The following is a 16,190-nucleotide window of genomic DNA, read 5'->3' on the forward strand; positions in this document are numbered from 1 at the left end:
GGCTCAAGTGCCACAAAGTAACAGACAGTAACATATTTCTTTTCCAACAGTATGTGACAAATTCTAAAACGTCACAGACTATTGGTTTCTTTATAATAGGCATACAGAAATCACAATCATACTAGGCTAAATATAGGCTACCATCTGGGCCTGCACAGCGACAGGAAAAAGACGTGGAGATGTAAGACACCGTGTCTCTACCTTACGATGATTTCGGTACACCAAACAAAACAGATTTGCGCTCTGGAGTTCGGCTGATAAACTCTGCCATGAGACCCTGAATATCCAGATCATCCAAAATGTCTTTGTGGACGTGAAGCAGTGCCATGTGTGAAAGTCTACTCTGAGTGATAGTGCTATGGAGCCAGGTTTTCAGGCGGCGAAGAGCTGAGAAAGACCTTTCGTAGTCAGCAGCAGACACTGGTAAACAGAGGCACAAGTGGATCAGCTTTAACCACCTCGGTGAAAAGCCCTCTTGTTTGTGGATGTAGAGCTGATACACATTTAAGATAAATTAAATCATTTAAAAATTACTAAAATGATCCCTCTCTTCATCCCACACCCCAAACATGACACACAAAATGTAGTGGAATAGAAACAACAACTAGAGATATTTATAAGCGATCATTTTATTGTCATCGCAGTTTTAAAGCTTCGCCACCAGGCGGTGCTGCAGCTAAGTTTGTGTCTGAGGTTTGTGATTGCTGCCACTTTAAATATTTCTGCTCAAGAAAGATAACTAACTCCCTTCAACTCCCTTTACAACTAGATGCAAACTATTTACCCACCCACCCTCCTAAAACAAACTTAAAATATTGCACAAAAAATGGATAAATAAATACACTGATTTGTGGACATATCTTTATTGAATAAATTAAAGTACATGTAATTAATTTACAGATAAACCAGTGTATCCCCAACGTAACCAACAGTGTTATTTACAGTTCAGAATTTTAGCTTCTTTGTATAAGTTCGCAGGAAGCAGTTTGGTCTCGTGTTAAATGGACACGCCGGCAGTGCAGTGATTGACCCAGAATTAACCAAACATGTTTTACATGCTTATCTTTTTGTAGGAATTTAACACGTTATTACAAGTTTAGTGCAAGATTGATGATTGTGTGTGTATATATATCATTTTCTTTCATTTCCCTGTCTCCTTAAAATTACGTTTCCATTAAACCAATTCTCATTCTCAAATATTTCAAGGGTAAAGTATTTCTTTGACACATCACTAATCTGTTTCTATTCAAAATCCGCATTCACAGAACTAAAGTTACATAACAAACATTTTAGTGTTTCTCTTGAAACACAATTGAGAATGCAGTTTACTTGTATGGGAACGTCACTTTTTTTTAAGAGACAGGGTTGGCGAATTTTTCCATTGGTCAAAGTGGTTTGTTGTTTCCAAAATAAACACACACACACACACACACACACACACACACACACACTATCTTAGCCTGTAGCTCATAGACAAACTACAAGCATCCTGGAAAAAAAGTCTTTATATCTTAGTTCATTTTATTTATCTGAAATGGAAGACATAAGCCACATCCATGGCTGTCCAACCTATATTTGGTCTCCAAAAATGTTTGTGCTTGCAATGTTCTGCATCGCCTAAGTTAGATGTAAAAAGGGCCTTTTGTTTAAGAATTAAGTATTTCATTTTTAAATATAAACTTATAATTATACAGTCCGTAATGGTCTGTAGCTTCAGATGTGAATTTTCTTGCTCATCGGTTGGCAGATCAAGCTGTATATGTTGCGCAGTAAGTTCTGGGCCTCTGGTTTTCTTGCTTAGACTCACAGCTGTGTTGAGAAACGGATGTGAGAAGTGTATTTATTCTTTATTTTGGGGCTACTTATAGCAAAAGGCACCGTACAGATGCATCGTCTTGTTGGGGAATCCAAATGAGCGCACCCCTGGTTCCGGGACGCCCCCACAGTGCTCCCTGGGCTTGCTGATGGGAAACCGTACGCTGGCGTCCTTCAGCCATCCGCCATCACACTGGTCGTAGTTTTGGAATCGCCAGGCAGAGTAAAGTTGGCCGACCAACGCCAACTCAGCTCCCTGACGTTGGCATGAGTGTTCTGCCTGCTCGAAGGAGAAAGAGCCCGATATGTAGGAGACAGAGCCTGTGAGAGGGGAAAAGATTTATGGAAAACACATCCAGAGAACTTCAGTTTTTGGCTTCTTATCATGTAGGGCGTACTCACACTTGGCCAACTTGCTTTAAAGTGTGGCCACTAGGCACGATTGTCCCCCCCTCCCCCGCTGGTCTGCACTCACACCGCAGAGCATGCTTACGTAATTACATTGCGGGACTCGCCGACCACAATTCCCATTCATCTGTAAGGTAAGAACCAGATGCGATCACGTTTAGTGATCACACTGATGCGTACCGTGCCTAAAACCAACCAAACCTCCTTTTAGTGTGCCAGGGCACTGTACGGAGTGATCACACTAATCAAACGAACCGGACTTTGGGGTCAAACATGCCCAGGAAAGGTTTAAAGGAACACACCGACTTATTGGGACTTTGTCTTATTCACCGTATACCTCAGAGTTAGATAAGTCCATACATATGTATGTACATATGCGTATGTATGGACTTATCTATCTCTTGGGGTTACGATAAATAAGCTAAAGTCCCAATAAGTCGGCGTGTTCCTTTAACTGGGCCAAGTGTGAGTACGACCTTAAATGCCAACAAATGTTTTTTTTGTTTTGTTTTGGGACAAGTCCCATTTTTTTGGACTGCTGTGGAAGTTTCCAGAGACGACTAAGTATTTTCCCACTAATTAACTTTCATCATCATTTCGCACATTTTATTGCCCTCTGTCAACCTACTATATGCACAACACACTGCCTGCTGAAAAGATAATTGTATTCATTAGCATAATTGCCGCCGTACTGTTTAGTTCAAAAACATCCAAAACACCGAAAACATAGCGGACCAGACGCAGGCTTTTATTTTGAAAAGTCAAAGCTCGCGCCGCGGACAGCACCAAGCCGGGAGGACATGAGACGGGAGGTCTCCAGGCTGCAGCCATACCCGACCCAAATATCCTTTCGGTCCCAGTGATTATTTGTGAAATTGTGCAAACGAAACCCTTTAAATCATTTGAGAAGGAAGGAGTTAGCATGCAAGCTCTCAAATTGACGCTCACCTGAGAAATGGAGTTTTGGATAATGTTCAGCTTCGGCAGCTTTACCTATGCTAAAACATACAATGACTGAGGAAGCCTAGTGACGAGTCCATAGCAACCAGTGTTGAATTTGTTATTACCCAGTGTCCTTTTCTGAATGATCTCAATGTTTTATTGTTTTATTTCATGTGAATACTAGTTTACTAGAGGAGTAACTTAGTATTTGAAGTAATGCAGTAATGCAGGAAGTGTGCATTTAGTTTCCATGCTTATTGTGTTTCCACAACAACGTTAGTGAGTAAATCTACTGAAATGGCCCCCACACCATAACAGAGGAGTGGGATGCATCAGATGAGAATGCAGAGGTTTAGGTGACAGTTGTATGGTTATGGTTGTAAAAAAAACAACAGGCATCAGTACATCTTTGCCAAGTGCAAACCAGTACAGAAGGCATCAAGAAATTATTGGGGAGGGTCATCCCTTTTTTTCCTAATCATTATGGAGGATCATCCAAAATGTATTGCTGGTGAAGGGAGGGTCAGGTCTATTTTGAATGAAGACCACAAAACCCCTCCGGTGGCCCCTTAAATATATAACAAATAGTCCCTTACTGGCCTAGGTGGTCACTAAGGCCATCCACAGATACAGATAATCCTAAGGATTCACTGTGCCACGTGTACAGTATGTTTACAATTAAAACATGAATTATAAAACCATGCCAACAATTATTAGGCTATTTTAATAGCTTAGTATTCTATGCAACAAAGGTATGTATAAACAATATATGTAGTAGGGGTCCCTTCTCCATCTCTCTTTCAGTTGAGTGGTCCTTGGCTTAAAAAACGTCGAAGACCCCTGAACTACACTAAACGTTGTTCCGAGCCACTGAACAATTACCAGATGTCTGCGAGGTGAAGCAGAAAGCGTCGAACCGATCGTTGGTCTTGTCCTTCGGCCCATAACTACGGATGCCGGGGAGCAGGTCTCCTCCACAGGCGGGTCGCGGATGAATAATGGGGTAATGAACAGTCCCATCACGGAGCCAGCCGGCATTGCACCAGTCCAGACCCTCCGTCCACGCTGCGGGAGGAGACATGCTGATTTAGGAGAGCTGATATACCTGCAGACAACATATCGATTGATTGGAAATAGACACTTTGCTCTGTATTTGTACCTCTGAACAGCTGGTTGTATGAGGCTAATGTGCCGTCTTGCTCAGCACAAACCTCCTTGGCCTCATGGAAAGTGAATTTGTAGCGGCCATTTTTACTCTGATACGGAAACACCACTCCTGAAGGTAGAAGCCATTTGTCAGTTTTCATGTTATAACATAACACATTCTTACGCGTAGGTTAGGGCTGCTCTATTATGGAAAAAAATCATAATCACAATTGTTTGGTCAATATTGAAATTACGATTATTTAACACACTTACTCATTGACTATTGGAAAGATGTTGCATTTTTTTTACTTGAAATACAGTGAAACAGTAAAACAAATCAACAGTGAACACACCTTGAACGGCGACATTTTTCCTTAACCTTAACTTTTAGTATTCCCCTTAAAATAAATAATATAAAAAATATATTCAAATGTTGGCTGAGTAAGACTAGCCTTCTGCAAGGGGGAAAGTGCGCATTTCATTAAGAACGCAAGACAAAATAAGAGTTGATTTGCAGAATGTCATGAGCAAAATAATATTTTTTCTTGATTACATTGTTAGGAGCCAAAATTGATCAAAATGTGATTAATTGCACAGCCCTAGCGCAGGTAAAACCACTTAGTTAGTGTTAGGAAAAGATTGTGGATTAAGAAAAATTGTGGATTAAGAAAAATTCAATTTTATAGCATTTGAAAAAATTTAAATGTTTTCAAAACCTGACTAAACTTTGATATACACACGTCTGTGATTCTCCACCCATATACGTTCCTCTAATATTAGTCAAAATCATTCACCATTTCAACATTAGGTATAATCTCCTTTAAATGAAATTTATTCACCATGAATTCCATAAATACGTGTACAACTACTAACTAAATAGCATCAAAAACGTGGAAAATAAGTGACAAAAACATTAAAAAAAAAGTGTTTGAATTTTGACCCAGAAAGACAAGTGCATGGTCGACCGGAAGACAACACAAGTGTTAAGTAAAAGTACTAATACCACATAGTAAAAATACTTTGTAACAAGTAAAAGTCCTGCATTGAAAATATTACTTACGTAAAAGTCTGTAAGTATGATCAGGAAAGAGGAATTTAAAGTATTAGAAGGAAAAGTACTCAATGCAGAAAGCTCCTCACACAACAACAACATTTCTGTCAATCAACTGTTTAATCATCCAGTAATTTCAGCTGGACTTGTAGGCCATTATATGGGTAATTTAATTTATAATGAAACATTGTATTTTATAAACTATATGAGTTTTGTGTGCAAAATATTAATTTGTAAAGTAACTGGTCACTTAAGATGAGAGATAAGAAGATTAATGCAGTGGTAGAAAGCGGCATGAAAGGAAAAGACTCAAGTACAAGTACCTCAAATTTGTACTCAAGTACAGTACTTGAGTAAATGTCCTTAGTTACATTCCTCCACAGGTTGCGAGTGAGAACGGCTTGTTAAATCCTGTGTACCCTCAGCCCTGATAACATCCATGCCCCTATGTAGGTGTGGGAATATAAAACACGTTTGACTTTATTTATACCAGCAACACCGGGTGTCAGGAGTGGTTACATCTGAGTGACTCCCCTCAGACTGAGGTCGCACTGCAAAAGATCACTATCAATATATCAATATACCTGTATCGGATTTAGACCACAAATCTGAATTGCCAAGACCAGATCTGAGTCACATATGAGCAAAATAAATCTCATTTAGGCCACTTTGGCCTGCAGTCTGTCATACTATCTCTCGCTGTCATTACAGATCCAGTAGTCTTGCATAGTGGCTAGTGGCTAGTGCTCTGGTTTATTGGAATTTCTTTAAACCAATCACAATCGTCTTGGGCGGCGCATATGCGCCAGACAGAGCCACGGTGCCTCTCCAAAATAGCCTCGGGAAGGAACTTGTTTTGGTGGAACGTATACGTTCAAAAGTTGTTTTAGTCATGCGAGACAAACTCTGATTGGACAGATAGTCTAGCTAGCTGTCTGGATTTACCCTGCAGAGATCTGAGGAGCAGTTAACCATAGTCCTCAGAAATCCACCGGATTTAAAATTCCAACACAAAGAAAGCGGAAGGTTACAGACATCCGGCTGTATAGTAGGACATCCGGCCGAATTTCCAGCGGCACCAGAGCAATCCCAGTAGTGGACCGTCGTGGATATAGACTACAGATCCAGCCACTCCCTCCTGCCCTGCAGTAACGTTAGATGCTAAATCGGATCCCCTAGACGTGACTCGTTGCCCGCCTTATTCGGCCTCTGATTGGCTTACCCTGGTAATCCTACCCTAACCCAAACCAATCCCCACTCCTCATGCCCAAACCTAACTACGTCGACCATTCTAGCAGATCCCATTCAGGATTTCCCTGCAGTAACCCCTTTGACTTAACCTGACCATCTCCGCCCACTCACTCACCTGCTCCCCATTTCCCTGATTAGTCTCTCAGTATCTATACCAGTCCATCTCCACTTGTGCATTCCTTCAGTTTAACATTTGGAGTAGACATCGGGCTCCTTATTGCTTCAATTACCTTCAATCCTCAAAGTAATGGCAACACTCTCATCCTCGATGCCGTTGACGAGCTCGCAGCGGTACGTGCCGCCATCTTCCAGCTCAAGGCGGCTGAGCTGCAGGGAGGCGTCCATGGTGTGAGCCTTCCGAAGAGAAGCCCGCGGCCCGAGATGGCCGTATGGCTTGAAGGCATGTGCGTTTGATATCATGATAATGTTCTCCCGACCTACGTGTTCTGACTCCAGCTTGGTCCATTTCACTTTGTAATGGCTGGGTTTGGTTCTCAGAATACACGGCAAGGTGGCGTTTTCTCCCCTTCGGGTAACCACCTCGGCGTAAACAGGCGGCTCCAGGAGGTACTTCAGCTTCTTGGGTGCTGCGGGTGAAACAGGATCCATAAGGTGTCAATGCCACGCGATAACATTGTTAACTTACGTCATGTAGTTAATTATTGGGACTTTTCTGAACATGCTGACGCAATGCAATGTAATTATTATTAGACTGGACAAGGAACACGCATTTCCTGGGTGAAAGTCTTTTGCTTTCCACGGACACCGCGTCTCCGTACTCCGCTCTGCGGCTTGAAAGTCCTGTGAGTTAACGTCCACCTATAGCCCCGCCCAACTACCTATGCGGCCAACCGCGTTCTTATACAGCAGCAGTCAATGTGACGCGCGCAGCAAAAAAACAAACTCGGAAATCCTACGAATTACAGTGCTTATCTTTTCGTAGCTTTTCGAACGTATGGGTCATGAGAACAGGCTGCTTTAGGAGACTAGCGGCAGGTCCTGCGTGTATTGACTCCAGGGAGAAGTGAACATGAACACAGATTATGAGCGTTTCTTTCGCCACATAGTCACCAAAGTAAATATTAGAGCCATTTCTTTTACAAGCCACATATCTCCAGATCATTCTGCCACTAACATTTTTCAGACAGACACATCAGGAGAAAATGAACGTAGTTTGAGACCTGTTTCTGTCTCAGGAACAAACTCTCGCGAGATCTGGCAACACAGAGAAGCCATCGTCGGCTAAAGTTCGTGAACGCCCTAACAAAACACATTTTTCGTAATGGTGAATATGGCTTTTAGCTGTGTAAATATCTAATGTTAGCAAAAGAAAATATTAATAAGTGCAATGCAAATATAAGTTTTCATCCATCCACGCGACGTTCACTACAACTTTCAGACGAGGCCACGCCCATTTAGGAGACAGGAAGCGTGTACCCTAACATACCATTGCAACAGCTTGAAATGCACTAACTTTAGTTATAGAGAATCTTTGGATATGACTGTTCAGACTGAGGTTGCACTGCAAAATATCAGACCTGTTGATTAAAGTGGCCCAAATAAGAAATGAAAAGATCAGATCTGAGTAAAACAAAATCTGATTTAGGCCACTTTGGCTTGCAGTCTGAACATAACGTTGCCTACTCTGTCATAGGCTGAATCCCAAGTCTCTTATTGGATCTCCTCGCTCCTCGGTTGTACCGAATGTTGTTCTGGCCGTCCTTCGCGAAGGCCGTCTCAAAGCTCTCATTCCTGCCCCGATGAGTGAGAAGTGAGGAGGGATCTCTGAGGAGCTATGAGCGAGAAGACACGAGAGCATCCTTCCCGGAAGACGTGCAGCCGAAATCCGTTGCTAACTCCTGACAAATTCACATGGTGCTATCTCAAGTTGAAGTCTTTATTTTTGCCAAAGCGACGCAAATCGCCACACAGGACAATACAAGACAGTATGACAACATATCACAGGACACGTACAAAAAAACAACAGATTTCAAAAAAGAGACACATGGGTTCCTACCAATATGTAAATACAATAAACAAACAATAGATCAGACTAAGACGCGAGGAAGGGAAGCAAGCAGTGGTAGATTTACTCAAGTACTGTACTTAAGTACAAATTTGAGGTACTTGTACTTTACTTTTCTTGTCATGCCACTTTCTACTTCTACCCTGCTACATTCAGAGAGAAATATTGTACTTTTTACTCCACTACATTCATCTGACAGCTTTAGTCACTTTACACATTAGGATTTTTGCACACAAAACATGTAGTTTATAAAATCTGATGTTTTATCATAAAGGAAACTAGCCAACAATGTAACGGCCTTCAAGTCCAGCTGAAATGATTAGACCATTAAACACACAGCTGTTTGGATCCTTTCCAGTTTCTTAAATGTGAGAATTGTTCTGCATTAACATTTTCAATGCAGGACTTTTACTTGTAACAGAGTATTTTTTACAGTGTGGTATTAGTGCTTTCACTTAAATAAGGATCTGAAAACATCTTCCACCGCTGGAAGCAAGTGAAGGAAACGTAGATGCAATTCAAGAGGTGCTTCTCATGTCGCTTAAATTAAGTCCTCCACTTGCCTCCCTTCCTTGCGTCTTAGTCCCTAGTCTAGAGGAGGCACGGGAGAGACGCGAGGAAATCATGGGAGCAGAGAGGAAACCAGCAAATGTGTTTTAGAGGGATGAGACGTCCTTTCCTCTGAAGCGTCACATGAATTTGTCAGCTGCAACGCCTTCAGCTGCACGGCTTCCGGGATGGCTGCTCTCGTGTCTCCTCGCCTATAGCTCCTTGAGGCTCGCTCCTTGGGGCAGAAATAGGAGCTCTGAGACGGCCTTCACCGAGGAGGGACAGAAGAACTTCCGGTTCAGCAGAGGACCGAGAAGTCGAGGAGCGATCAGATAAGGGGCATGAGATGCAGCTTGGATAAGAGACGTACCGCCTGTAACTCTCCCTGCAGATCCACCCCCTCCCTCCTAAGGCTGGGCATCGTTTGGATTTTAACAATTCTGATTCCAAGTGCGATTCTTCCTTTTGATTCCGGTTCTTATCGATTCTCGATTCAGATTCTTTGAGGGGTGGAGTAGAAACAGGTCACATGCTTATTATTAGGTTTTATTTTGATTCAATGGTGGTTTGCAGTTTGACGGGGCTTTTTCAACGTTAAATAAAGCCACACTAGAGCACCGCTTACTGTGCTCCAAGGCTGCAACACAACAAGAGCCTGGCCGCTACGGAAACCAAAACTTGCGCTTATTAAATTGGGAAGCGATGATCGGATTTGAAACCAAATCCTCCAATAAAGAAACGATTCTACTGGAATCGTTATTTTTGAAATGATTGCAAGAAGATATCGGTTCTCGTAATGCCCAATCCTCCTCCCTCTTGCCCTGCAGTAAGCCCTTCCCCGTCCCCTGACCATCTCCACCCACTCACCCACCTGCTCACCATTTCCCTGATTGGTCTCTGACTATAAAGTACATACCAGTCCATCTCCACTCTTACCTCTTCATACCTCCACACACATGGGTGTCAGTTTGGTTTGAAATGTGCTGGGGACAGAGACGCATTCGGAAGTGCATTTTCAGAAGTGCCCGGGTACAATGACGCATTCATTTTTTTCTCTCTTTTGCACAGGTCATGTTTTGAAAGATGCTGTCCTGTAGCTTACTAATGTAAATGAATAAAAATGTATACAAAAATGAAAAAAAAAAGTTGTTGCAGTGTTGTGAACAGAGAAGCGTGCAGCCAGTGCAGCAGCAGAACGGCTGTGTCTGTGCCTGCCCTGTGGGGATTAGAGATTTTTGTGGATTTGTTGGCATCTGTCGCTCAAGAATTAAATTTTATTAATTTCAAAAAAAGTGGTGGGTACAAAATGACTCATGACAAAATCTGATAGGTACACGTACCCACCATCCCCACTGAAATCAATGCACGCCTCTGGAGCAATTATGTGTTAAGTGTCTTGCCCAGGGACACATTGGTTGATTTATCACAGTGGGAATCGAACCCGGGTCTCCCACACCAAAGGTATGCGCCACATCCACTGCGCCATCCCCACCTTTCTACTCAAGTTCTTGAGAATTAGCATCTGTCGCTCAAGAATTATAATTTTTTTAAATGTTTTAAAAAGTGGTGGGTACAAAATGACTCATTATGAAATCTGATAGGTACACGTACCCACCATCCCCACTGAAATCGACGCCTATGTCCACACACCTGGCCCATCGATGCATGAAGCGTGCAGTTGTGTGGAGTGTCAGTGTCAGAAAAAAACAACAATTGTCAAATACGAGAAGATTTGGGACCTGCAGACAAGAAGGAAAACCCAAGTGATCACATTCATTACTGTACCTGCCCTGTGGGGGGTATATATAGCTGAGGACCAGGTGAAGCAGCCCGATGTTAATAGAAGAATCACAGCACAGTTCATTATGAAGGGAGTCACTCCTCCAGCTCCTGCAGTTCAGAAGAAAACAGAGCCGAGTTCTTACTAAGATTTAGTCGTTGGTGCACAAAATAGGGCTGCAACTAGCAATTATTTTAAATGGTCATGTAATCGATTCATCGATCAGTTGTTTGGTCTAAAAACTGTCAGAAAATGGTCAAAAATGTTGATCAGTGTTGCTCAAACCCCTAACAACAAATAGATTTGTCGATTCATCTTCGCAGCTCTAACCAATCACACTTTGCCTTATTTCTCACATACTAGAACAGAAGGATAATGTGACAAACAATCCTAAATTGTACACATTTGTGTAAAGTGTAACTTTACTGCAGATTTCATGTCAGCCTGCTGTAAACTGCGTTTACTCTAGGTCTGAAATCAGCAGGTGTTAAAGGAAGAAAAATATAGTTTCAACCTGTGAAGTTGAAAAGATGCAGATGTTCGCTCATCCTCCTCCGTTGTGCAACATGACGACGATGCCTTCAAAGAATTCCTGGGTTATTCCGAACTTTGGAAAGTGGAAGCAACTGTTCATCCCTGTTGGCTCCTCTGTCGGAGCCCTGAATGTTCAGCTGCCATACCCAGTTCATCTCTTTCTCACCCCCACCCTCTCCGCCTCTCCCCTCACTTGGGTCATATGGTCCAGTCATTTGTCAACAGTGTGTAAACAGGACTCTTGTCCTCTCTTCTCCAGCTGTTGGCGATCATTTGAAAGTCTACTGTCTCTGATCACTTGTAAACATGCTACATTCCATTTTTGTTGTTGAACAGAGCCTCTCCCGTCTGTTTCGATTGGTATCATACATTTGTATCATAAATTGTTACCCTGTGTTTTCCCTCCTAAAGATGTGTGAACCTACCGTGAACCGATCCTTTTGAGCAAAGCCTCTCCCATCTGTTTTCATTAGTATCATAAATTTGTATCATAAATTGTTAATTGTTTTCCCTCCTGAAGATTTATCTGCCTGGACCTACTGCAAACCGATCCTCCTTTCCTCTGGAGCATCTTCATTATCCTTCCATCTAATCTCATGTCATCGGAGTAAATGGAGCGACTGTTTGGAAATATAAATCCTTGTGTGTCACATTAAACCTTTAGAACATTGTGAACTGAACTTTGCCTCGTGTCACTTTGTTCTCCCAGCTCGTTGCTGCTTCCTGAACTAACTCAGGCTATGTTTACATTGCTACTTTTTTGTATTGAAGCGGAGTTTTGAACCCAAAGCCAACTCCGTGTTTTTAGCTCCAGTAGAAGAACTAATCTCCGTTTAAACTAACAGGCCTGAACCGCACATCTCATCAACATTCTCGTATACTGGGCTTAAACAGCATGCATACTCCGCCCGTTGCTGGTAGTTGCCATGGTCACATTAGTAACTTAAGGTGTGTGTCCATTGTCAGCGTCATTTCCCCACTTTCCATTCATTTCTATGGAAGCAGCTGTGCAGTGCATTCTGGTAGCGTCACGGGGGGGACCACTAAGGTCTATATAAAAGAGACTTCAGATACAGTATTAGAGGACCACTAAGGTCTATATAAAAGAGACTTCAGATATAGTATTAGGGGACCACTAAGGTCTATATAAAAGAGACTTCAGATACAGTATTAGGGGACCACTAAGGTCTATATAAAAGAGACTTCAGATACAGTATTAGGGGACCACTAAGGTCTATATAAAAGAGACTTCAGATACAGTATTAGGGGACCACTAAGGTCTATATAAAAGATACTTCAGATACAGTATTACGGGACCACTAAGGTCTATATAAAAGGGACTACAGATACAGTATTAGGGGACCACTAAGGTCTATATAAAAGGGACTACAGATACAGTATTAGGGGACCACTAAGGTCTATATAAAAGGGACTACAGATACAGTATTAGGGGACCACTAAGGTCTATATAAAAGGGACTACAGATACAGTATTAGGGGACCACTAAGGTCTATATAAAAGGGACTACAGATACAGTATTAGGGGACCACTAAGGTCTATATAAAAGCATCCAAAGAGCACCATGTCATGGGACCATTAAACTGACCGTTGTCGATCTGAAATGAAGACAGATCTGCAACTGCTTAGCCTATTTCTCGCTTAAATGTTTTCAAAAACACGTTTTGTTGAACAATTTCGTAAAATACGAGATTGTATTCCGAACAAGCTTCCATTATGGTCGGTTTTGAAAATCAGGAGCAGCCAGCCTCACAGTGACACGATCATCCAAAGAGCTGCAGCCACCGCGGTTGCAGGAGGGTGTGGACTGTTTTCTTTGCGTGTCAGTGGTCAGTGAAGAGAAACTTAATGTTACCATGGCAACTACCAGCAACGGGCGGAGTATACATGCTGCCTCCTGTTTAAGCCCTGTATACGAGAATGTTGATGAGACGTGCTTGGCTTTTTGAAGCGCTGGGAGTGAGAATGAGTTGTTCTGTGTTAACAAACCGAAAGTACAAAAGTTTTAACCCTAGAGGGGTCTATCCTAGTCCTAAAACCTTACAAGATTTTGCAGAGATCAACTTGCTTTAGAGGGTCAATCAAAGGCCATTCATTTGCAACAGATTCCTATTTTAAAATGTTCTGTAACAAGAGTACTTGTTACGAAATATGTAGCATTAATATAGTTTGTTTTTGACTAATAGAAATGTCAAATTTGCATGCTGGGTACTATATTGGCTCCTGCTGTCAAACAGCGTATTGTAGCATGCAGTGCGTACGGTGATGAGCCATCACTGAGCACTGCGGTCAACAAGCCTTCCTGTGTATTCTAACCTTTCCCAGAAGGCTCTTGCCAAAGAGGACTATAGTGTGCATTCAGCCATCTTTGTTTGTTGCCTACAGAGCCCTGGGGGCAGTGGGAGAGGAAGCTGTGTCGGCTCTGGTTTCCTCTGCCGCTGTGGCCCATCGGGCACAAGGGCCGCATTGTTGGCGGTCACGGCCTCCACACAGTGACAGCAGGCGGCGGTCACACAAACACCGTCCAATGTGGAAAAAAGATGAAATAATTGGATTGTTCTGTTTTTGCTTGGGTTGCTTCTCCATTGTGCTCCATCATCAATGGGACTCTGTCTTTCTCACCAATTAGTATTCACCCAAACACCTCTAGGTGAAAATGGCCAACTGTCTGTCTGTCTATCTATCTATCTATCTATCTATCTATCTATCTATCTCTCTGTCTGTCTGTCTGTCTGTCCGTCTCAATCTCAATCTATCTATTCCATCTATCCACCCTATCTATCCACTCTATCTACTCTATCTATCCACTCCAATGGTACCTGTCCACTGTGGCGTTTTTTTGACGGCAGGGATCGCCTTGCCTCCCAGCATTGGATGCTTGGTGTGTCGCCACTAGCAGTTATCAATTTCTCTTCAATGACCACTGACAAGCAAAGAAAACAGGCTTCACCCTCCTACAACCTTCGCTACAACAACTGCAGCTGATGAATCTGTCAGAAACAAGAGTTTTTTTTAGAGCGTCGAGCTGGTTGCCCCTTATTTGCATAATGTGTGCAAAAGGTAACCGGACAGCTCGACGACCCGCTTCTTGAAATTTGCCGTGACGCTATCCAGAATGCATTGCCCGGCTGCTTCCATTGACAATGAATGGGAAGCGTGGAAGTCCCACTCGCCAGTAGACACGTACCATATGTAATCCAACCAGATCTTGTCACGATCTCTTTCTGCAAATACAGAAAAAGCAAGCAAACACTTAAACCCTGCAAGGCATAGGTGGAATTTACAGGGGGGATGACAATAATCAAAACTGGCCAACGCATCCCCACCAAAAACCTATAATAATTTCATTTACACAAATAAAGACATTTGCATCATACATTGATGCAAGAAAGGCAGACTTTGTTGCAGAGAAATTCAACATGGAAATGAAGTATTTGATATGCTCAAAATTTCAATTTTGCTCAGTGTTTCAACAACAAATCGCACATCTGGGCATGTTGTGTCTGCTTACATGTGTCTTCTTCAGTTGCGGTGTGCTGAGCTCATTGACACACTGTCAGCTTTAGACACTAAATGAACTTTTCTCACGCACAATCACAGAGAAAGACTTTACATGAGGTGAAATTCAAAATGCTAAACCATCAGAATCTTGTTGCATTGTGAGGTGAACTGGAGACTACAGAGCTGTTGGTGGGGCTTCAGACTTTGTCTCTATAAAACTAAAAGTCTTTAGAATTTGAGAGCAACTCCTTTTCAGTGTTCTTTAAAATAACTCATTCTCCTGTGCAACCATTTGAATTCTCTTTGTCTCCAATCTCTTTTTCATATTCTCAAGTCTGAACAGCTGTTACATTTCCTTGTCGTTTATCAACAGCTATGGGTTCATTCTTTTACTATAACTTTCCTCTCTCTTCTCTTTATATAATCAGCACCACACATGTTGGTGAATGAGCAGCACAAACATTGCCCTCTGCTGTATGCAGACTGTATAAGCACTTGTCTTCTAAAGGCTCATAATTTGAACTGTGGTGTCCCATTCCATCCTGATTAATCTTTACAAGTAAGGTCAGAAGACAGACATGAGGACCAAACACCGGGGAGAAAATGTTGTATTGTGATGATATCGTCTTTTCTGCAAGAAAGAAAAACCTGTTCAGTAATTTGTTCATGAATATCATGAAGCCAAAGGCCCCACACTGGGCATTTTTTTTAGTAAGATACATTATGTTCTCATCATTCCATCATGTGGAGCCTGTCTTCACCCAGAAAAAAATGACCATATGGGTCCATTGTTCAAGCAGCTCATAATGACCGACAATTACATTTCTTGTTAGGCGGCAAACTCTTGTGAATATGGTCAAAAAAAAATGCAGGATTTTCACTCAGGAGACGTGTCCCGTGTGAAACTTAAAGGTACAGTAGGTAAGACTTATAAAACTAACTTTCTGTCATATTTGCTGAAACTGACCCTATGTTCAAGTAGAACTACATAAAACAGGTAATAAAAAAAAAAAAATCCAGCTCCTCTGGCACCACCTACAGCCTGTAGTGCGATTTGCAAAAATCCACAGCTCCCTGTTCAGATGCACCAATCAGGGCCCGGGGAGGGGGGAGGGTGTCTGACTGCGTGTCAATCACTGCTCATGCACACACATTCATTCTCCCTTGTG

General features: G+C 42.2%; 1 protein-coding gene across 1 annotated transcript; it reads right to left on the reverse strand.

Moving 5' to 3' along the window:
• Window positions 1-920: 920 nt before the first annotated feature.
• On the reverse strand, window positions 921-11,612 carry hapln2 (hyaluronan and proteoglycan link protein 2). Its single transcript, XM_028581232.1, has 6 exons — window positions 11,483-11,612; window positions 10,974-11,078; window positions 6,844-7,200; window positions 4,325-4,441; window positions 4,048-4,230; window positions 921-2,136 (listed from the first exon to the last, which is right to left on the reverse strand). The coding sequence occupies exons 1-6, from the start codon at window positions 11,514-11,516 to the stop codon at window positions 1,859-1,861; spliced, it is 1,074 nt and encodes a 357-aa protein (XP_028437033.1). The 5' UTR covers window positions 11,517-11,612; the 3' UTR covers window positions 921-1,858.
• Window positions 11,613-16,190: the final 4,578 nt, after the last annotated feature.

Source organism: Perca flavescens, chromosome 6 (assembly GCF_004354835.1).
Source record: "Perca flavescens isolate YP-PL-M2 chromosome 6, PFLA_1.0, whole genome shotgun sequence".
NCBI lineage: Eukaryota > Metazoa > Chordata > Actinopteri > Perciformes > Percidae > Perca > Perca flavescens.